At 52.3% G+C, this 23,686-nt stretch overlaps 1 protein-coding gene across 1 annotated transcript; it reads left to right on the forward strand.

Moving 5' to 3' along the window:
- Positions 1 to 470: 470 nt before the first annotated feature.
- LOC119097729 (protein unc-80 homolog) lies at positions 471 to 21,123 on the forward strand (the record flags this gene model as incomplete). The annotated part of the gene is given in 28 exon segments (XM_037220700.1): positions 471 to 633; positions 856 to 1,087; positions 2,048 to 2,146; positions 2,491 to 2,654; positions 2,903 to 3,151; positions 3,451 to 3,583; positions 4,888 to 4,988; positions 4,990 to 5,029; positions 5,444 to 5,499; positions 5,501 to 5,638; positions 6,306 to 6,326; positions 6,328 to 6,417; positions 7,036 to 7,265; positions 7,544 to 7,739; positions 8,072 to 8,457; positions 8,855 to 9,041; positions 9,296 to 9,454; positions 10,084 to 10,287; positions 10,549 to 10,806; positions 12,168 to 12,291; positions 12,784 to 12,999; positions 13,244 to 13,428; positions 13,765 to 13,939; positions 15,028 to 15,129; positions 15,912 to 16,073; positions 17,566 to 17,679; positions 19,477 to 19,631; positions 20,210 to 21,123. Coding segments are annotated over 28 exon segments (4,798 nt in total), but the record flags the coding sequence as incomplete, so codon positions are not given.
- Positions 21,124 to 23,686: the final 2,563 nt, after the last annotated feature.

A 23,686-nucleotide genomic window follows, 5' to 3' on the forward strand; every position in this document is an offset into this window, starting at 1 on the left:
ACACATAAAACAATAACTCACGTAACACTAGCCATCATCTTCAACAGTCTTACAGTAACTACCCCATGCTCATCCCAGGAGTAGGCTGACAACAGCCATAGAAGTGACTGGACGAAGCGCTGTGCAAAAATAGCAATATTAATAGCACGGGCTGCGCCAAACGTGGGGGAATAAGACCAGTATGCTTTTCATTTTCCACCATAGATGGCTGTTGAGAGACAACTGAAAATCAGCGTGATGCGTTCTCAATGAGCCTCCCGTTCAAGAAAATTCATGCTGTGCCCCTGGTTGGTAGGGGCCGAACAGTCCGAACAGGCGTTTTTTGTTGTTTTTTTTTTTTGTTATAAAACGCGCACAGACTACCACAGTTATGTCTGACCTTACACTATGTGTACAACGTGACATGAGGAAGAACTGTGTTGGAATTTTGTACTGTCCTCTCAGGATAGCGTTGTGGCTTCTGTGCTCAGATTCCAGGCGCTGTGGCGGTTCCGGTACCAGTGCTGGCCACGTATGGAAGACACAGCGCACCTCAGCTTCAAGGTACCGCCGCCAGGCATCGAGTTCACACTGCCTTCGCCCAAGATCGGCATCGAAGCCCTGCCTGTGGTCGACCCCTCCTGGATGCCGCAGGTACTATCGGCCTTGGCGCGGTCCTCCACGGTAATGTAACACCTGCACCTGAAAAGATTAAAGCAGCGCGTGCGTTGGCATTGGCATCCGTCGTTACAGGTTCTTAAACCTTAGCTGACCTACCCAGATCCGACTGACCCTTCAGCTCCGGGTGGTTCGGCCATCTCCCGTGCGTTGACCCAGTCCTCCCCTCGTCCGATCGGGCACCACCTCCTGCTCCAGGTGAAGAGTAAGGTGGAGGACGTGACTCTGAAGGAGGAGCTACACTCGATCGTGTCTGCGGGCAAGACGCGCCGCAAGCAGCAGGCCGAGCTGGTGCAGATCGCGCTGCGCAAGGAAGACGAGAAGAAGCGGCTCGACCGCGAGAACTACCGCATCAGCACCGTACCCGTCAACTACCAGGCGGCGCACGAGCCCAGCTTCTATCACGTGGCCGGCGACGAACACGACGAGGGTGAGCGAGCCCGGCGTCGGGGGCCGGCGGCTGGCGGCCGGACAGGGCTTCTTCTAAACGTGCTAGCGGTGTGTGGAGGCGGTCGCAGGTGCCGGTCCCATGGGCGTGTGCCTCACAGGACGGGGCGAGCCCCAGAGGTAGCCTGCAACGAATGTGAACCCTGGGTATGTCCAGTTGGAGGGATCTGCGTGCGTGCAAGTCAGATGAAGCGTCAGTTTGGGCGCAAAAGAGGTCGGGTTCTCAAACTTCGAGGGATGCTAACGGTCCATGCGGCACGGCATCGAGTATCTCTCGAAATTTGTGAAGCTTGCACGACTTGTACGCAAACTTGTGCAAGATTACACTTATGCGTACCGGTATCCCTCCAACCTTAGATTTTTATATGGACTTGTTTAATCTGCCCGCTATTTTGCCTAAAATTCGCATTTTTGCACTTCACGCAATGTGCACGGAAGTGGTCATCATCGAAGCATTGAATGGTCCAAAATATGCAGCTATTTAATTGGCGCTAAATAGAAATGTTACAAAAATAGGCAAAAAAGATATATAAGCCGATTCAAGATATGACCAACGTTGCACTTGCGTAAGTGAACTTGGCATCAATACAACTTGGAATTCACTCGCGCAGCAAGTTGTTATCTAATTTGATGCCCATTTGTTTCGTGTTTGTTTTGTGACGCATTTTCCTATATGTGCATAGCCTTTTATGAGGCCGCTGCTGACGTGTTAGTTCGAGCGTATGGTGCGACTGCGGACGTTCTTCAGTACCTGTAAATCATTGCCTGTCATTTCTTTGCGGTATACTAGAGTGTGTATTTTGTACATAAGATTTGTTCACCTCCAAATTGTCTCAGCATGATAGCATAGCGTTTTTGTAGCTACCTTGTCAGAGCTTTTTCAATCTGGCTGCATGGACTGGCTTGCTCGCTCGCCTAGTCATATTGACGGGTGACTTTGCAGGCAATTTTGAGGTGCGCTCGTCTGCTTTGGGCAACCGCGCCTCGGACGGCAACTTCGACCACATTATGAGGTTTTATCAGCATTGTTACCAGATCGGAGGTTAGAAACGGGGTGGTGCTAGGCATGTATTAGTTTGATGTTGTTAGATGAACAGTTTGAAGCTATTACGTGGTGCAGGAAAGGGATCACCCCACATGTGTTTTCGCTAATGTCCGCGTATCATGCATGCCGCGGAATTTTCTACTATTTTGGTGCATTCGTTTTAAAAAGTTTTCAACGTTGCAGTCCGAAATGAAAGCATGTCACTTGCCAAAAGTGGTTTCGCAGCAAGCCCCAGTTCGATGCCCTGTGTCCATGCCGTGCGTCTGACCCGCTGGCGCGCCGTCGGTCCGTGCCTCCAGCTGACCGGTGGCGCCACCTGAGCCGCTCACCTGCGCCCGCAGCCACGGACGAGGAGCCGGCCGAGGTGCTGCGCGGCTCGCACGCCCAGTCGGCACCGCAGATGTTCCCTTCGTGCCTGTGCACGGCGGCCACCAGCATCATCGCGCTGCTGGACGACACGGCCGTCACCGCCGACGGCATGGCCGTCTACTGCGTGGCGCAGCGGGTAACGGAGCGACCGCAGCCGCCCAAGCGCACTCCCCGCTGCCGACCAAGTCGCTGTCTGCGTCTGCAGACTGTACAGCAGCTGGTTACCCCGCTGTTGGTGTGGCAGTTTGGTCGAGAGCTTCTCTCACGTAAGCGGGTCAAGTGTCCGTTTCAGGCATATCAGGCCAAAGGATGTGACTGTGCTACAGGCTCTGAGGCACACTGAGTAGCCATACGCCGCATAACCCCGCGGTCCGTCATCCGCAGGTGATATGGAAGTGCCTGGTGGAGGACAGTGCGCTATTTCTGCGTCACTTCCTGGAGAAGCTGACGCGGGAGCGTCAGGAGGTGATGATCCAGTACTTACGCCGGCTGGTGCACACCTTTCCAATGTTGCCACCGCAAACAGCCTTCGCCCTCTACAACTACCTGGTCGGCTACATCATGTTCCAGATACGTTCAAACTCCGAGTACGCCACGCAAAACATCGCCAATTCGCTGACCCTACTCTGGCAGGTACGTGGATCCTAATGCAAATGTTCAGATATGTTTTGCTGTCGAGATAAGTGAAACAAGCCTGAACTGTATAATGCCAGCGACATATGGTTACAGCATGCAACTTTTGTGAGCGCGACTGGAGAAGTGTATCACAATATGCCCAGATAAACGACACGAACACAGGTGTTTCGACCACGCTGGTAGTTTCGATGTGTGTTTCAGCTTGCGTGAGGAAAAATAGTTTGCCTGTCTCCAGATACGATATTGATACCAGGTAAATGCGTCCTTTGAATTAATTCAACTTCGCTCGTGCGCAGGTGATTCCTGGCATCCAAGGGATCCTGTTTAAGGACCTGAAGCAGATCTTTCGGAAGGAGCAGTGCGACGCGACGCTGATGCTGACGGCGAACGTGCCGTCGGCCAAGCGGATCATCGTGCATGGGCCGCAGGGTGAGGACTCGTCTCGTCCACTGGCCTCTGATCATGATCAGCAGTCTTACGTCGAGATCACAATATCAGCTGTATTTACAACACGTTAGTTTGCATCGGAAACGAGCTTAATCATGTGAATATAAGCCAGTAGCTACGTAGCTATCGCGGATCAGCACAAAATTACTGGGAGCCGGTACACGGTATAGCATTTCCAGTAAATACACAGCCATACATGCACTCATTGCTTCATAGCCATGTCAGCCCTCGTGAGCCTAAAATCGGGCTAAAAACATCACACTGCTAGTTAGGAGCATTCAGGACATGAACCACCTTTTGACGCCGCTGGTGATAGCCAAAGTCATGCAATAAAATGTGGTCACTTGTGTGAAATAGAACGTGCCACACGATGATGCGGTGGATCCTCTTTGCCTGGCTTGATTTGCTCCATGTTATTCAGGTTGACTCTTTGAGAATCACTTTACGGAATTTCAAAGACTTGCAAAGCCCAAAATTTCGACGTCACCCCACGAGGTGAGGTCCATTCGTCCATCCCTCACCCTACGAGGACGACCATTCGTTTTAACATGGTATATCCTCTTGTAATTGCGTAAATAATCTGGCGGCGTTTACATGACAGTTTCTGCTACAGGCGTTTGCAGTTAGTTCCATGTTTTAGTAATCATCGTGCGCAATATTGTCCTCTCATTATCTTCTTAATTTATTTTCCTAGCCTAGGTTCTGGAATAAACGTGTCCATGTCTTGTTTTTAAGCCCATTTAAGCCATTTTAAGCCATTTTAAGCCATTTAAGTTTGATTGGTGATGAATCACTATCAATGGCTAATCACAATCACACAATCACACAATCACATGGCTAATACCAATCGCAGAACGGAACTTCAAAACTTGCATATGTAAGTAATCTGACACAGAATGCAGCGTCTCCATCTTTTTCGTGACTAACGGACGTTGTAGTCTCGCTTAATCCTGCTCGAGGCAGGAATTGCCGTGAGCGGAAATTAGTTTGGTCCAAGGACTGATGTTTCGGCGTGCTTGTACGACAATTTGTTACCGGGCTGGAGACGTGCCTCAACTCACTGCACGTACCGATGTGATGTGCTGCCAGCTGATGGAAATCATTAAAGTCCCAAACCAACGGAATCACTGCAAGAACACGGAGGCAACACGTTTTTCGCGGCAGACCAGTGGTAAGGTATCGTGTATGTCCCCATGGGTCCCTTGCCGCCTGGCGTTGCGCCCATTGACTTGAAGTTGTGGGACAGCAGGTCAGGCCTGTACACCGATCCCTGCCGTGTGCTACAGGTCCGGACGCGGGGGGCATACCGTCCCAGTTCCCGATCCAGGAGGACACACAGTTCTGCCAGATCCTGACCGAAGCACGCGAGTTCTTCAGCATCCCGGAGCGAGAAACACGGCTCTTACTTCCTGGTCGACCACAAAACAGGTGCCAACTACGCCGGGCACGAGGAGCAGAATAGACTGGCTGGCCCAGTATATGTTCGTGCACGCACTGTTCAATGCGAGGAGAGCAAAAAGCACGCGTCTTTGGTTTCACGTCATTAAGGCTGTTATGCTGATTAGGTTAGCTGTCATCTGCTTTGCGATCAGACAAAACCCTAAGAATAATTTATCAGAGTAATAATGGGGACATGCGTGACGCCGCAGTCACTGCTATGCGAGTGTTTCACGGAACTTGCAATCAAAACAATTTAAATCAGAACTGCTCCTTTGCATGTAGGGCTTAGGAACATCTGACTTGTTTGTTCAATGGCCGGTTTGGGTTGTGACATAGTGCGCCTGCACGATTATTACATGATCCCTTGACACTACCATCATGACACATTCGAGTTTTTTTCAGGCGTGATTCACAATCCGAAGGCGTTCGTGCGGGACTTTTACTTCTTCAAGCGGTCCCCAGTATCCTCAGCTGAGTCTGATTCACGTCGACCCAGAGGAAGCCTACAACGCCATGCAAAACAACGTGTTCTATCTGAAAATGCTAGAGATCGGGAAGACATTGAAGAGTTTAGCAATGCTCATGCGCCCAGATCAGGTGTGTTTCGGCGTAACATTAAATGGCTTAATATGTTCACGTGATTTTTTCTTTCATGAACTCAAGATGATGCAGCTGTCATGTGCGCAGTAGTCGCAGAGGTGAATAATGTCCGAAAGAATTGCGATAGCATAGAGATCTGGAGCCTGAACGCTCTGAGCGCAGCAGCATTAGTTCATTTGATTCGATGCATTGGGCAAACCAGCGACTACCTGAACTTCTCAGCTGCAAAAAGCACGTTGGCCCTTTGGGGTTGATTTCAACTACGCCTCTTTAACGCCCTTTGGCCAGGCCGTCAAGATCTTTGTTAAGCACTGCGAGATAATGTCATTACACATGATACTTTTAATGCAGGTGAACTTTGCGTTAATTTGGACATCAAGAATGCCTTAATAGACTGCCTCGAAAGCATATTTTCTGGTAACTGCGTCCTAACAACGCTTGCGAAGGTTTCATTTGCATATTACGTTTTTCATCTTACTTGATCTTGCATATCTTATCATGAAGCATCTAGCATATTTGAAAATGAATGAGGAAATCTGCCCCTCATCTGTGGCTGCGTGCGATTCCAGGTTGTGTACCAGGTCCTCACGGAGTGTCTAAGTAGTTCGTGGATGTGCTAGCCTAACTGGTAACGCAGCAATCAGCGAAGCAATGTATTCTACAGGTGGCACAGCGGGTGTTCTTCCCTCCACGAGGAGCTGACCAAGCTGCCGGCGTTCCCGCGCAAGGCTCTTGAAACCGAGTTCCACCTATACAAAGGAGGTCATCTTGGAAAGGTGACAAAAGGGCCATAGGATGCTTACTTCCGCGCAGCCGAATCCTCGTCACTTTGTTCGCAGCATTTAAGCTGTCACCTTCTCATACTTTTGTGGCCAGCGATGGGTGTTGACGAGTCAGAACGGGCGGAAGAAGGCAAGCAGGTACGGTCAAACGCATCCTAAACCTGATCCCAAATTATAATTTCCTTGGATCTTCGTTAACCATGTTCGAGGTGTGGGAGGGAGCGGCGATGCTGGCTACAAATCTGAAGGAGGCTGAGCAGAGGCGCGGGTGACTCCAGAAACTCTCGTCTGCATTGGAGAGACGCCTCTGTGGCATAGTGCGTAGTTAAGTCTGGTTACCTAATCATGTGGCATAGTCTAGTATGCCATCTCCACAGAGCAGACCTTTCACCTTTGCCTTACGTTGATGCAAGGAAGGTGATTGGAATGGGAACATGTGTGGCACCGCCGGCGACGCACCGGGCTCGTGATAATATGACCGGGTTCAGATCTGGTTAACGCGCGGTTTGGCCAAACTCATTATGCGACAGTAGGAGAGCTTGCGACGTTAACACCCGCGGTAGCTCTTCGGAGGTTAGGCAATGAAATTGCGACAGCTCAATGACCTTCCAGGAGCTGAAATGCCTGGATAGCATGCACAAGCTGATTTGGGTGAAGATGATGTCGCGCATGTTCGAGGGTATGGCCGGGAACTTCGCCTACTCCGGCGACATTCACCTCTTCATCAATGTGGTGAACGGCTGCCTGCTGCTGCACTGCGAAGACAGCGCGATGCTGAGGCTCGTCATGGCTACCTACATCAGCGCCGCCCATCAGTTCAAGAACGTGTTCTCCAGCAATGGGTGGGTCGGATGCTGAACCGCTGGCCATATCGGTAGGATAGGTCCATTTGGATATGATTTTAACGATCAAGCACCCCTTTGGGTGTAATCGATAGAAGAAATTTTGGACGTCTGTTTCGTTCGACGTTTGTTACTGACCGCGATGCCAACCGTATGAACAAAGATACCAGGAGTAATTTACTTTCCAGCTGCAAATGCCTCTGCTGCCGCTCTGGCTGTGCTGAGTAGTGCTCTGCTCTGACCAACCCTTCGACTAACGCTGTATCTCTTTTCCCCAGGTACCTGCTGATCATGCCCACCATCCTTCAGGTGTACAGCAACCACCAGTCGAATTCACTGCTCTGCAGGACTGTAGAGTTTATCTGCAAGCAGTTCTACGTGCTACATCGCAAGCCGTTCGTGTTACAGATGCTGGGAAGCATTGCTCCCATGCTGGACCTGAACACAGACTCTCCGTTCGCTGATGCCAACAAGGTCCGCTTGGCTTAACGTTGTCTTGCAACAAGGTTCGCTCGGCTGAACATTGTCTTTGATGGCGTCGAACTTTTGCGCTCAAGAAGAAGGGGGATGATTTGCCAAAACTCACTTTTTGGTCATCTGTTGACAAACACTACATTACGACCACTTGTATATCATTGCCTTCAGGCTTATCATGGCTTTGTGAGCCAAGCGACTCCAATAGGATGAAGAGAGGCATATCACTGGTCTCTTAGCTTGCCACTGCTCACTGTGTCGCTAGAGTGAGGCTGCGGCCTGCTCCGGCTGGAGACAGCCCGCTGATCTGCGCCGCCTGGCCGCCCGCGCAGATCCAGCCGGACACGCTGTTCCGTCTGCTGATATCTCTGGAGACGCCCTCGCCGGACCCGCTCAACACCATCGAGCTGGTGACCATCGAGAAGCCACTCCGCGCGCTCGACTTCTGCTACCACGAGGAGACGGACGACGTCACCATCATGGACGTCATCAGCCTGTGCGTGACGGTGGTGGCGTACGCGGCCGACAGCCGGCGCGCGCACCAGATGCTGAACGTGCTGGAGGCAGTGATTCCGTTCTACCTGCGTCACGTAGAGCGCATCTCTAGCGTGGCCACGTCGGCGGGCCCCAAGGCCGAGCTGAAGGGCGAGAAGGAGGTGATCCACCAGCTGGCGCTGTCCATCAAGACGCTCCTACACAACTGCGAGCCGTTGGCCAAGTGAGGCCGGGGTGGGGGACGGGTCGCTATTCGAAACACGTGTGCACGGGTTCCATACTCACGGTCACTTTCACGGAATTTCACGGATTCCAATTTTTTAGTGTGTTGAGTTTTGGTTGACGTTTTGGGCATAATTATTGGGTACTATAAGTTTGCATCGTTCTGGTGTTTACTGCAGTGCCTTTTGTGTTGATTCCGCACAGGTATTCACGTGTCTGAAGTAACTATTTCGCTTCCATGTTCTAGCTTAGCGAATAGATTAAAACTTCCCTTTCACGTCAACCATATTGAAGGCAATCGATTTCATCCGTTCGGAATATCATCAGAATAACATGTGCATGGGCTGCGCCAGGGAAATGCTGCGACACATCAGAACATACAATGTCAATCTCCGCAGGAACTACACGGGTCCGACTCGTGGCAGCACCGAGTTCAAGACGTCCAGCATGAAGACGTTCACCAGGACGGCGGCGCAGGAGGCGCATAACGCCGCACTCGACCTGGACGAGGACTCACACTCGCGCATGTTTGTCAGCGACACGAGACGCACCAATTTCATGGAGCGTGACATGGAAGACTCCGAGGCAAGTGGAGCACGGTGGCCCAGCTCATAGAAAAAACGACTTTCGCGACACTGAACTGTCCGGCTGATGTGTCCCTAGCGCTAGTGCCAGGCCGACGCCGGTGTCGGCTGTCGCAGCCGCGTACGGGGTAGATGCGGTATTGGTCATGTGTTCTAGACGCAGTGTTGGCCATGGCGTGAGAGGCCTGTTGGAGACGCCAGCCCGCCCTGGACGAGTTGATGAGCTGATGCCGTCGGCCACTGTTGGGCCTGCAGGTGCTGCGCGAGGCCTTCCGTCGGCCGCGAGACACCCTGCTCAACATCGTGGCCGACTTCCTTACCCGCTGCTCGGCCAGACTGCAGGAGCTCAGCAAGAAGCCGGTCGCTGGAAGTGAGAGCAAGCAGGTCGAGTTGCTGGACGCAAAATGCCACAGCGTGAGTCCAGGGAGGTGGTCAGCCACTTAGGAAAACACCTTGCAGTGACTGTTACAGTCGACGCATAAAGGAAAAAGTTTCATGTGGCATGACACAGCCTACATGATGTTGATGAATAGCATCATGTTAAGCTGCGAGCTGCAAGTCGCACGCCGCAGTGTGACACCGTGATCTGAACGGCTGGCATTCCTTCGTGGAATGTTTCTGTTTCATGCGTCGATGCTTTTCGCGAGCGGAAAAGACAAGGCGGTGCAGCAAACTAGCTTTACATGTTGCATTCCCTTGCGGTGATTCAGCTCATGATGACCTCGCCTGTTTCCTGTAAAACGGAACGTAAGGACTTAAGTCAGTGCTGACCTTTTGGCGGCTCATGGACGTTTGCCATATTCTTTCAGAGTCGCACACCGATTTAATTCATGTCAGGGGGATATGCAGATCTTAAGGTTCCCAAGTAACCGTTCTGGCATCGCCCCTCAAGTCCCACAGGTTTACGCCTGGGGTCATTCACTCTCCGATAAAGTCCATTTTTCTGGGCGTCCTGGACAGTGTCAACTACCGCCATTGTGGGTGGCGTTTCGTGACCCTTTGTCGTGGCCGCGTTCTGAGACGTTGCGTGTTCTGCTGCGCAGCGTCTGGCAGAGATCGCACACAGTCTGCTGAAGGTGGCCCCCTACGATCCGGAGACAATGTCGTGCCGTGGCCTGGTCAAGTACATGAACCAGATCCTCACGTACCCGGACTGGTCTCAAGAGGCGCTGAAGCCGACACTCATTATCATCACGCGCCGACTGGAGAAGGTCTTCACGAAGATACTCAAAAAGAGCTTCATCAGGGTATGCGGTGACCTCAGACATGGGTGTAGGTGCGGAATAGGGTGTGAGTTATCTTGGCGCTATATCGTCGGGACAGTTGTCAGCTTCAACTTCTCCATAACTCCCCCCCCCCCCCCCCTCTCTCACCATTTGTCTCATCGTCGGAAGTTCCGGCTCACCGGCCAAAGCCGTGCTAGTTGCGCCGCCCTCGTCCCGAGGTACCCGGGGACCCTCAGCGGACCGAGACCCTCTGAGCTGACCTGTCACCCTTCCCATCTCCAGCGTCACACCGACTGGGTGGCAGCCGCCAACCTGCTCAAAGGCGTGTACACCACGCTCTGCAAGTACCCGTACATCGCGCACCTGCCGCCGCTGAAGGCGCTCATCCTCATCTGTCAGTCGCTGATCGTGGGCGAGAGCGGCGCGGCGGCAGCGGACGGCGCGGCCGCCGACACCGGCGCCGCCGTCCACTACCCGCCGCCCCAGCACTTCGCCTCCACCGTAGTCCGGCTCATAGCCATGCAGATGTTGGCGCAGGGGGTACGTGACAGCGAGGGGCAGGCCAGCCCGTCAGCCATGTGGAGTAGACCTCTAGCCTCGCGCGTTTTTTTATGACTGCGAGCTTCCAGTGCTGCGCTGGTGACGCTGGTGGCCGAGTTTTGGATAGATGTGTTTCGTGCGGGGCGGATTTTCGTAGTGTATGAATATGCGCGGCTTCATTTGTTTCAGGGCGGTACTCCCTTTGCACATCCATTGCGATTGGTGGTTTCCGTTTAACTTAAGTCAAACCATAACCCCCACTGCTCTGGTGTTTCAGATGTTTGAGCACATATCGTTGGTGAGGAAATAAAATAGCCTGATAAAACAAAAATGCACATTAGATATTAGCGAATAGTTCAACCGGGCGTGTTCAACCAGAAAAGAAAACTGAGCATACACCATCTGAACTCTTTGCCGTAGACGGATCAGTTTTGTGGCTGCATCACTTAGGGGATCAGTATCGTCCAAATATCTTCGCTTTGTGCATTGCTCAGTCAAATTAAACCAGCTGGTTGAACACCTCTGAATAAAACAGTGTTCAACAGCTGTTAATCTAAATTGTTCTGGCCCTTCTGCATCACTGATCGTGCCGCCTGGGCACACGAGTGTCTTAGAACCCTATGCTCGATCTCCTGTTTGGACGCTACTCATTTTGCCTTTGCGATTTCAGAACATCCCATGTCTGGTGTCCATACCAGCGCGACGCATGCTCGGGCCGTAGCGGGTAGTCTGCTAGCCATCCAGTTTTATTAGTCTGCAATAGACGCACCGCGCTTGGCAGTAGACCACGGTTCGCTGGGCGATAAGCGCAAGGATATTCAGTTGGCGGTTGCGATTAGTTTGTGCGTATGCGTTTGTGCATCTCCTTCGAACACTCTTCCGCACATGAGACAATGCGCACTTCTTCCCGACTCCACAAACTGACGTTATGACTGGCATCGTGATGATTCGTGGAAAAAGCTGCCACGTGGTGGTCAATATTTTGTGGATATTTCAACAAGCGACTATTGGGAAACATACCTTGTTGCAGACATCGTATATAAATGACGCAGTTATTTCCAGGCATCTGTTGAAAGAATGCATCGTCTACATATGTAAACAGGGCATACACATATGGTGTGATAACAAATCGCAATCTTGCTACGCACACCTGACGTGCCAGGTACTATTTCTAATTAAGACATAACAACTTGTTAGTGAAATCCGCATGAGGTACTTCTAATTGGCCAGATAATGCTGCCCCCCGCCCTCGGAAATTGACGTGCAAGTTGCCGTGCCGCGCAAGCCAGACAATTACCGTGAGGATCATAACACGCTTAACTAGTGTGGCCTGAAGGGCTGACGTGTTGTGTGGCATGCAGGAGGCGCATTCGCTGGAGCAGGTGTGTGGTGGAAGTTCCGTCTTCCCCAGCCCCGAAAAGACGGAGAACATGCTGATGAATCTGCTGCTGCCACTCTGTCTCAGGGTTGGTTGCGGACGAACAGGTAAGTTGTTGTCCAAGGCACCGCCATAGCCACGCAAGCATTGTTACGCATGATATTGGAAATTTTTTAGTCAATTGGGGCACCAGCACAGTCATATTTCGCCTACAATGTAAAACGTTGACTGTGTGATGTCTCACACGTGAGTCTTTTTTTTTGGAAAAAAGGCAAAACGGGTGGGTATAGCTTAACATCAATATAGTCTGCATCTTTGCAAGTTCGTACTTTTACTACGGCAGTTCACACTGTTTCATAGCACCCAAGACCTGACAAGAGCTAATTTGGTAATGATCCCCGTTATCACACTGCACGTTGCTACCCTGGCCAATGACGTCGGGCCTAGTGAGGCATCACAAGGGCGCTCATTGATAAGGCCTGACCACGTGCTCGATTCATCTCGAATGAGTCAAGCACGATGACGCTACTTACCCTGCTCCCTTCCCTCGCCCAACGCGTCTGTTGTTTTGACGTTCTCTCCCATTTGCTTGTTTGCAGACGTTCCCAAGATGCGGCAGGCGGACATCAGCTTCGCGCTGACCGTGATGCTACACGCTCTGCAGCCGCCGGCCTCGACGAAGCTGACGCCGGGCCTGGCAGCCGGCGCCGCCGGCGCCAGCGGCCTCAACAAGACCGAGGCCGGCCAGCACTCGACCAGCGAGGCGCGCACCCACAGCGCCGTACGGCCGTCCATCTACTCAGTGGCGTTCCTGGGTGGGTGGCAGACCACGACGGCGGCACCGTTACCTCACGCCAGCCGAGTGTGACTCGCGCTCGCGGCGTCGGGTGCAGGATGATGATGGGAGGTAGCTGTGTCTGATGTTGTGCTGCCCAGTCACGTGTGTTCCAGTTTGAGCCTGTCCGATGCTTGCTCTTCTGCTCCCCCGAGCACTGAAGTTGTCATCCCAGCACAGGGCGGGGTGGAGCTGAACTCTGACGACGCCACTAACCTTCCCAGGGCTGAAGATCCTGCTGATCTGTTTCGAGAAGAACCTGGCCATGGACTGGCACCGCGTGGCGCGCACTGTGCAGGAGCTGGGGTCACAGGGCTGCGGAGGCCTGGCACTCTGGGACTTCCTGGACTTCGTCGTCACTTACCCCACACCCGTCTTCGTCCTGCTACTACCCTTCATCAGACAGCATGTGAGCGCGGACGCGCGCGCTGGGAGACTCTCGCGTGAGACGCGAGTTGAGGGCAGCTACCAATGCGCTATGTAGGAAAGCATGACGTTGTGTAGGAAGGAGTCAGACTGAAGGTATCGTATATGTGTATCCGCACACGCACAACCTCCGCACCTTCGAAACGACCAGCCCATCTTGGACGACACGTCATAATACTCAGATACGTATGAAAACCATTCGGTGAAATGTAACGGTTACCTTGTCTCGATACAAAAAATCGAAAAACTATCGCCGTTTAGAGCCCAACGTGCAAGGAACTTACCTCCTGACTCCATTGATCTTTCCCATGTTTGATAGCTGGAATCACCGACATACGACTTCGCCGACGAGGTCCACTTCAAGCAGCTGATTCGCGAGAAGCTAGCTGGCAATCAGGAGGAGATGCCACGCATTAAGTCCAAGGGCTCTGTTCTGATGGAGTTGGCTCACGAAATGAAGCTGGTGAAGGAAGAGATCGCCAACTCCAAAACCGGTCAGTGATGGTGCGGTGGGCAGACCGACAAGAGCAAGGTGGGGATATATTCGTTGTCATAAAAGTTCAGCTGAATGTTAAGATAAGTCCGAACAGTAACCAGCACTGCGGATGGATTAATTGCAAATTACAGTCTGGACCATCGTCCTTGCGCTCCATCGTGTATTGGGTGTGTCACCGTCAAATGTTTTCTCGAAACAAATTGACTGGGCGGGATGTGCATGCAATGTTTTATTTTGTACAAAATGGTGCGGGAGACTTTATTCGAAAAATACACTCTTGAACTGCAACAACTGTGCAGTACCCGAAACACCACGAATTATGCACTTAACTCTTACTTATGTGACCCACTGACCAATACACAGATCTTAATGATGACTTGGTGATGACTTAACCCTTGCCCTGGCAGGAGGTCGATGTAATCCCCTTCCTATGTTTTTTTTTTTAGAATACCCCTCCGGCCAATTTTTGCGATCGTACCCGAACTGTCAGTGGCCTATGTGACATCCATTGCACATGTATTGATGCCAAAAACGTCTCGCTAGCTAGCCTGGTTTCGGAGCAGCGGTGATCTTGAGAATCACCTCGCGTCGATTTATGGCTTGGCGCGGCCGGCGACGGCAACGGGCGATGCCGCGGGACGTGCTCGGCGGGTCGACAGTGTCACATGAACGAAGCTGTGTATCACAAACGCATGCTCAAAACCTACAAAACTATACATCATTGTATTCAGAGTCAAACAAGGAACGCGGCTTCGTAGATAGTGCGTCGCCGCAATACATGGACTCGTATGTATGATGTAAAGCTGAATAGGTGCGATTTTCGGGGAGATTTCACCTTTGAACTGGGATAATGGAATCAATTATTGGTCTAACAAAACGGCAATTAACTAGTACTATTCGTGAGATCTCATTGGTATCAATCCACTGGTGTTTTTGCTAAGCTCCTTCTTCATCATTTTTGAAACACCAGGGGGTCGCATCAAACCCTCCCTCCCCCCCCGTCCCCATCAGTTCGCGTTATGAAAAACGGCGAATCATGGCGATTGTTAACTCGAATGATGGTTCAGTCGAAATGGTCTGTTCCAGGGGACTTCGACCATCGCAAGTCAGTGGTGGTAGACCTGCACAGCGACTTCCGCTCTCGTCTGTGGACTGGCTCCGTGTCGGAGGGACCCAAATCTTCCAAAGGTATCCAGAATATGCGTGGTGTGATTAGCTCCTTTTCCAAGAGTGTTTACCAAGTAGCGTGTGGAACTGTGCGCTGTATGGTCTAAACAAAGTCTGATTTCTCCAAAGCTATCTAATGGGTCGTTCTAGTGACTGTTCGATGGCCAGGCCTGTCGCCTGTTCCGGCTCGAATTCGTGCACGCGTGATCATGAGCCGTTGTCTGACCTGCCGTTGGCGCGTCAAGAGACGACGCAGCAGTGCTGAGCTTCCGCACCTGTGCAAGCGACATCATGCTTCATGAGGTTTCGGCAGCCGTAACACCCGACACGTTCGGGACCTGAGCTCCAAATGCTTTTCCGGCGTTTGCACCCTCCACTGCGCAGTGCCAACGTTCGCGACCACCGTTTTGCAATATGGCTGTCCGCTGGGTCATGTCTCGGTCTTCTCAACATGAACTATCTTACCCATTTTCATAACCAAATCAGTGCATTTTGTGCATCAGCCAAAGGGATGCGATCGTCCGCCAATAACCGATTGCTTTCAGCGACGGTGTACATACACGACTTGTATGCAAATGTAAATAAACGCCCGCCCCGTCCTGATACAGCGGTCAGTGTCCCCTCCCCAGAGCCCAGACCCACCCAGACCACTGCATCGGTCCGCCCGATCCCAGTAGACCAATGCATCAGTCCGCCCGATCCCAGTAGACCCACACAGACCGCTGTACCAGCCCGCCCGACCCCGGCCGTCCCGGACGCCGTCCCCGTCGGCAACAGCTGACCGGCCGTGCCCCGGCCTGTAGTGTCTAGCCAGCGTTCGCTGCAGCGGGACGCCAGCGTCAAGAGCGAGCACTGGCCCCAGCCGGCCGGTCAGCGCACCATGCGCGTCTACTCGATGCGCTCGCGCGGCGCCGTGGAGCGCTTCCTGCGTCGCACCAGCTATGCCGGAGCCGAGGACCGGGCCGGTGGGTGTGGCGCGCACGCTGACGTGCGCCGTTGGACGGCCGGTGGGCGCTGTCGGGCGGCGCAGCTCGTGCCGAGCACCAGTCGGACTGGTCGGAGGTGGCATGGCAGAAAGATGTCTACTATGTTGCCATAGGTAGTACCTATTGACCATGTGTGTGTCATGGGAGCTTGCATTAGCGCTTTTAGGCAGAAAGAGGGGCTTTAAAAACTGAGGTGTGCTATGGATAATAATTCAACCTCCCCCTCTCCCTATCCTCCCTGCATACACCTGAGCCTTTTGCTCGCAACCATTTTGAAGAAACAGGCGCGTGCAATGTAGAAACAGGTTTCCATTTAACAAGAAACGTGCTGCCTGTCCGTAACGCGTATATTGTTCACCATGCCATAAAGGATTTGCATGATATGCGTGTGTTCCCTTTCTCACGCAGCCTTTTCATGTGCCTGTAAAAAGAAAAACACAGGCTCGAGGGCATGCTACGGTTTTGACGTGACGTAAGGGAGACCATGAAAGCCGTGTCGAGTGAATTTGCGGCCATTGAGAAAGGGATAGCCGTGCTGACGTAAGGGTTGGCGGAGGGGGAGGGGGACGCCCGGATGCCATGTTGTCACGCTGGGAATTCATTTGACAAGCAAGTACGCTCAAAATTTGGTCAGTCCTGCTTAGTAAATAATTGGCTTTGGGCTTCTGCAGCACTGAGATTCCTATAGTGTGGAATGCATGCAAAAATCAGGGAAGAATAAAGATGCATTGCTAGTTGATAGGATCTGTCGAACAGCCGCGACCTATGAAGGTGAGGGCAGCGTCGCCAGCCATCTCCGGTGCCGGTGATGAGTGCTGATTTCGGTGTAGCTCCACTAAAACCGTGGTCGCGACACATGTTGCTAGTGGCGGCTCTTCATTGAGGTTTGCGGTGCAGCTCATGGCCCTCTTTACGTTCCTCTGCCGGTTCCCTTAACCTTTTGCGATCGATAGTGTGCGCGTGTAAAAATGTGTTTGATGTAGCCGTCATTGGACCAGTTGATGTGCTTTCCACTAGCGTGTCCGCAACAGCCCGGTGGGCACCTGTGTCGATTGTCGCCCGCTGATCGGGCTGGCGGGCGCCCGCGCCGATCACCTCCCCGCGGCCGGCAGAGGCCTCCACGCACACCGATCCTCTGTACCCGATCCGGCCGCCGCACGGCGGGGCAGGTCAATCAAGTCCACCGCCCGCCTCAATCTTGGAACTTCTCACCAAAAATATCTGGGAGACACCTCATACCCACACCCATACCTAAAATGAAACCTATACACCCAACCCAACCGTGTAACCACTTCCAACATGTGCCCACCACACCAACCATGGTTAAAATGAGCCTGTGAATCTGTCTACTGGCCGTCGAGGAGCGCTACAGTTGGCTGTCTTCGCCGCATGACCTACCTCGCTGCTGTTTCTTCTCTCCGCTCTGTGCGCCGCGCTGTTGGCCGTTGTGGTTGCACCGGCCGGCCGCTAGGCGTCGCTGACGCCAGGACCGCCACCTCCGAGCCCCGGCTCTACAGAAAGTCGTTGTTTGTTATGCGGAAGCGCGGCTCCCGCCACAGCACGGCCGACTCGGACACCACGCCAGGTTCGTGTCGGCGACGGGGCTGGAGGGATCGAGCGGGTAGAGGGCACGCAGATAGGTTTGTGTCGACGACGCGGCTGGAGGGGGCGAGCGGGTAGAGGGCACGCAGACATGAGAAGGTGGCCGCTCGCATCGCCGCCATAGCCTACCCGTTGGGCGAAGAAAAAAAAGCACTGCCGCGTGAATGTCGGAGACTGGGTATTTCTCATGTACTCCGTTTTAATATTTCATATTTCGTTCAATGTTTCAATTTGATGCATGTGAAGTAGAGTAAATAGCCTTTGTTCATATAAGAGACAAAGTTCAATGTCAATGTCAATTTTTCCGCTTTCCAGCTTCTTCGGGACTAAAAAGCAGACACAGAAAGACAAACATCGTTTTTGAAAAATTTGCCACTCGACACATTGGCTGAGCTCTGATTTCACCGACTTTCAAACGCTCATACAGTATCGCAACAATACACATACATGACGAACAATCAACAGATCAAATAACGGTTAAAATATAGCAGAATGCTGATTGATGATGCAGACAAACGACATTTTTAACATGCGCTCGGGTACGGGGTCAAAATGACCCCCCGAAGGTTTTTTCCAGAATGGTTTCCGAACAGCGCGGTGTAGCCGCGCCAAATTTTGCATACCTGTAGACAATTGAATAGCGGATCGTTTGACATGACACATTTAGATGTACCTTGTAAGGTCGCTGACCTATGGCAGGTTAAAGTCAGGCCATGGTTTCAGCGAAGGCAATTTCTAGGGAATCGCTCAATCTGATTCAACAACGGAGTGTTTGACGAAGCCATACATCTCTGAGATGCTTTCTTAGGCACCACAAATATTGAATGAGCAAATTACGTTGACCTATGGTCAGGTATGAAGGTCAGACTAAGAACAAAACCAACCTGATTTATTACTCTAAGGCTTGCTGTATGGGATAGTTTCTGGTGCTCATTTCGAATTTATTGACAGGAGGAACCGCATTATACATCTTCCATTGACTTCTTGGAGGTCCGAGCAGGTCATTGACCTAAGATAAGCCGGGTCGACATTTTGTTTTAGGGACATACCGTCTAGCGTAATCTTTGTCGCTTATTCAGAGGCAAAACTCAGAGCAGTCTCCTATGATTTTGGTCAACATGGCCTTCAAAAGGTCAAACAAGGTCACGGACCTCAAATGGGCTTGTGACCTTCGCTTGGAAAGTTGCCTAGGTTCTGGAGGCACTTAAGAGACAAATCTGGAATTTGACCTTGTTTGGCCTTATTTGGCCTAAAGGTCATGACCTAGAAAGATCAAAACTTTTTACGTAAGTGAGTCCATGTACAGGTCAAGACATCCCGTAAATTTGGTGTTTCTAGCTTTCTTAGTTCACGAAATCTCAGGGGAGGCCAAATTGACCCCCCCACCCGAGCGAAGGGCATCTAGCCGGCCACCTGGGCGCGTGTTAATAGAGGCATAGTGCTCAACGTTGCCAAAACAAAGATCATAGATTTAGGCAACTGATAATCTAGACTTGGTTATATACGCGTCTGCTTCTCGCATGCTCCTAGAAGGCTGAAAATCGCAGAGCATGGCCTAGTATGCAATGCCTGTGAGTATGTGTGTGTGTGTGTGTGTGTGTGTGTGTGTCTGTTCGTGCGGTAATGTTCGCGGCCTCAGAACACAGCTAAATGCATAAAGCTTATTACGGGCTCTGCATAAAAACTGTACGCCAAATATGTGTAGCATTCTAGTGCCGTGATTGACGCGTTGACACAGGTCTAGGTGTGCGCCCTCCAATTTACTGAACGGTAACTGCAGGCGACTCAGCAACGGACCTGGACCAGGCGATGAGCCCCGGCTCGGCTGACGAGGGCTCCACATCAAGGCCGCAGCGCCACCGGCTGCAGCGTCAGAAGGCGCAGAGCAGGAAGACGTTCCGTTTCCGGAAAAGTCGCCGGGGAAACAACTTCGAGGTGCGTCAGTCCACCCAGATGGCACGCGTTCCCGCCAAATGGACAGAATTGGAACTAGTATTTGCGCATGCAGCTCGATTTATTATACTGTTGTGGGTGTCAACTACTGCAGCAGTGATTCCTGGCAAGCTCTACAACGTGTTCAGCTCTCAAGGTTTGGAGATAATGACGCTTACTCGGAGGCCAAAACAAGTGATAACTGGATCATGACCCCCGTAAGACCACCAGAGTTTGCAAATAAAGAGAAAAATACTGGACAGCTTTAGAGCACTCCCTGGGGTAAAATCACGCAAAGTCAGACGAGTTTTTGAACATCAGAGCGTCTTTTTGTGTTCAGTCGCTCGTCAGAACAGCCATTGCTCCCCCCCCCCCTTCAAGGTGCCCTTTTTGATTCATTCGAGACCATAGCAGATATTACAGCTCCCTGTTTTGGGTCCCTGTTCCGTGTTACTATTTTCGCCACCCTGCGTGACTATCGTGTGACGTTGGCGCGTTGCCCTCCATGCTCGCCGCACGCGGCGTTAATGACAGTTTGTACGCGATCGCCGCACGACTCACCTGTGTGTGCCATTGCTCAGATGAGCGCACTGGAGGACCAGACCGGCGAGGTAGACACAGGCGCCAGTGGCGCGGAGCCGAGCACGCCGGACGCCGCCGCGCCCTGCGAGATCCCTGAGACCATCGACGAGGTGTCGCTGCCGCTGTCTCCGCGTCCACCGCCGGCCGAAGCCGCGCCGCAGCCGGTCATCCTGAGTGATGTCAGTCCAACCAGCAGCAGCGCCGCCTACCGGGAGAGCCTGTGGCTGGACGAGGAGGACCTGTGTCAGCTGCAGACGCTGCGCGAGTCGACGCCGAGCCAGGGCAGCCCGGTGACGACAGCAGCCGAGGTGAGCAGTCTGCCCGGCGACCTGTCGCCGGCCAGCGGCTCGCTCGGCTCGGACCACACCGAGCACACGGCGCTGCTGCGGCCGGCCGTCGGCACCGGCGGCTCGGTCGGCTCCCTCGAGGTCAGCAGCGACCAGAACACGCTCATCTGATCCCAAGGTCAGCTGGGGCGAGCAAGTCCTCATCTTCTGAGGGAGGAAGATGACAGCTGCCCCTGATGACGCAGAGCAGAGCGACAATCTCATCCGTGGGCCTGCACTGGGCAGGGCGGCTTGGCCTGATTCCTATTGGCCACTCATGGCCCGGCCAGCCCGGACGCGAGTGGCCAGACCCACCAATGTGGAAGTGGCTAAGGTCAGATTTCGTCGACCCTCCACTCCAGCGCGAACGAGACGGCGGCAGGGCGAAGGCCGGTCTGTGCCCAGACCTGGCGAACGTGCTCGGGTGGGGCCGCCTCCGAGCACCCCACCGTACAGGTCTAGAAGTCTCGTCTTGCGTTCCGTAGCTGTAGCGAAATGACAGGAACAGGGCGCTCTCGGACGCCAAGGAAGAACGTACAGGTCCCGTTGGTTCTGGCATGATGATACAGTCGCCTTCCTTCTCTCTCCCCCCCCCCCCCCCCTCCAAACGTCCTGGGACTCCCTCCCCCAAACAGTTCTGACGGCAGAACAAAAGCTTTATCAGCGTGTTGCAGAGTTGTGTGAAGACAGGTAGCAATTTGTTGCCGACTGTGACCGGTTGCCCACGCATCAAAAGACGCGTGCGTGTGACGTGTGCGTGTCGCATGTTGAAACGCGTGACTTATTGAAAGGAGACCAAAGGTTGATTTGGTACAATGGGCTTAATTTTGGGAAGCCCAAATAGTACGAGAGCTGTTGATGTCCAAACACTGCGTTACTATCGTTCAGTGTTGGTCGTCGGCGCAAAAGGTGATAGCTGGGCAAGTGGAATCATGTATATCTAATTGTTCACTGTTGTCGCAGTAACGCTGCTTATATGTATGTGCTTTGGAACTGAAAGGGGAGGATTCCAAGCCAGGCATTATCGTTAGTGTCAGTGCCAAATTGCGCCCAACCAGGGCCGTGGCCGGTGGCTCTGTGCTCGTGCGTGGCTTGTCGAGCGCAGCGCACCGTGTCTCACACAATCCTCGCGCACAAGTGATGTCACGCGCGTACCTGGTGCTGGTCGGCCATATTTACGAGGCACTGCATTGGAACTTGGTAAGGTTAAATTATGATGCATGTATATCAGGAGCGCCGCAAAGCTGCTTCTATCTACATTGCCAAAGGCGTTTTCTTTTATTACTGCTGTCACGTTGTTAAAAATACACGGAACAAGGCATGAATTGATTGAATGACATGGCATTTCTATTCCTGACAAGATGGTAACTTTCAGCGTGATTTTTAAAGCACGTTGACTTTGCAAGTGGCATTCGCATTGCAGTGTCATGAATACCTGCCTAAGACTTAATTTTTTAGCCTTCGTTGGCGGTGCCGCGATTCAGCATCCTATCCCCAGCGACAAGAGGCACTGACAGTTTAGGATAAGTGGGCGAGAGGATTCGATCAAGGTAGATCCGGATCAGACCTGTGATTATCCAGACCGCCTTTTTAAGACCCTGAAAGGGCTGCTGGCTCACTATAGCAGTCACAACCCAGCCTTCCTCCCTCTGAGAAGAACCGTGGATTCGATGTTAAAGTCTGATGGCACTCCTCATGATAGGAGGTAGTAATGGTTCTGAAATACCGATTTATACCATTTTTGCTCTTGTCCTTATTGAGAATGGTTATTATAGATCGTCAATAGTCGTCATATAGATGTCATCAATATCACAGATCGTCAATATCATAGTCGCACAAATCTACAAATCGGGGATGTACTTACTTTCCTATTCAGCTCAGGATTCTACCCCCTCCCCTAAGTTTGTGAAGTGTGTCAATCTGGGAGACGTCCATATTTTGGGGGAAGATTACATACTTTTTCACCTCCTTATTTTTCCTTCAATTTTGCAGGCCAATTTGGAGGGCCTCGGAGTGATCAAGTGTGTCCCAGTCGATGAAGGTTGAGGTTCGGACGATGGCGATATTTGGCTATTGCGCTCGATTCTGGACATGTCGGTCTGGGGTTCGGGCACCGGCCACAACCATTGCATCCCACATGATACCTGATTAAGTCACCGGTCTCGCAATGTTCCTGGCACTCGGTGAGACGTAAAGCCCCAATCCTTGTTATTAACATTTAGGTCCGTGTCAACGTCGTAGGCCCTCCTATAGTACTGGAAAGCAGAAGACAATAGGAACGGCACCTGAACGATCGTGGGTGCCACGGTGGAGCAGTAAAGAAGCTCCCGTCAGCAGAATAAGGTCCTCAGAGCAAGCAAGAAGGAATTAAGACCAATATGGTGGACCCCTGATTAACCGGGAGCACCCCGGCAGGCTAACGTTAGGGTCCGACCGGAGCACAGGACCCTCTGAGCAGAGGGGAATAATCCAAGACCAGTGTACATGAATTAATGCCCGCTAGCGATGGAGAGTGCCTTGGCAAATGAACGAATGAGGCCCAAGACAGCAAGTTAATGGTGCCCTAGCAAATGTGAAGTGTTTGAGATCATTGCAGCGGGCCGCCACGCGATAAAAAGGGCCCGGGCAGGTTAACGGAAAGGCCCCGGACGAGTGAAGGGTTTCCTGCAAATGAGATGAGAGGGAAAGAGCCCTAGATCAATGTAAATGGCCCCTGAGCATTGAGTACCTCGGTGTGTTACCGCCGACGGGCCCCAGCGACAGCATAGGGTCCTTCATGAAGTGGAAAGAACCCGATACCAATATGAAGGACCCCTGAACAACCGAGCGTACTCTGTCATTCGGGACCCCGGCAATAGCGCATGGAGCCTTTCGGACGAATGTAAAGAATCTGTGCAGGACCCTTGATCGATTAAGACTGTCCAGGCTTGTTAGCGGATAGTAGGACCCTAAATTCAACTAGAAAGTACCCAAGAGTGATGTGCAGATCCCCTGAACAATCGAGTGTGCCCAAGCACGTTGACAGATGGGATCCCGTCAAAAGCTGATAGGAAGAACCCAAGACTAAGTGTGATGGGCCACCGAACGATGGAGTGTGCCCGAGCAGCTTAACAGATGGATCCCTGATAAGAGCGCAAGGCCCTTGAAAAA

The sequence above is a fragment of the Pollicipes pollicipes genome, unplaced genomic scaffold, assembly GCF_011947565.3.
Source record: "Pollicipes pollicipes isolate AB1234 unplaced genomic scaffold, Ppol_2.1 Scaffold_4313;HRSCAF=5077_pilon_pilon_pilon, whole genome shotgun sequence".
Taxonomy (NCBI): Eukaryota; Metazoa; Arthropoda; class Thecostraca; order Pollicipedomorpha; family Pollicipedidae; genus Pollicipes; species Pollicipes pollicipes.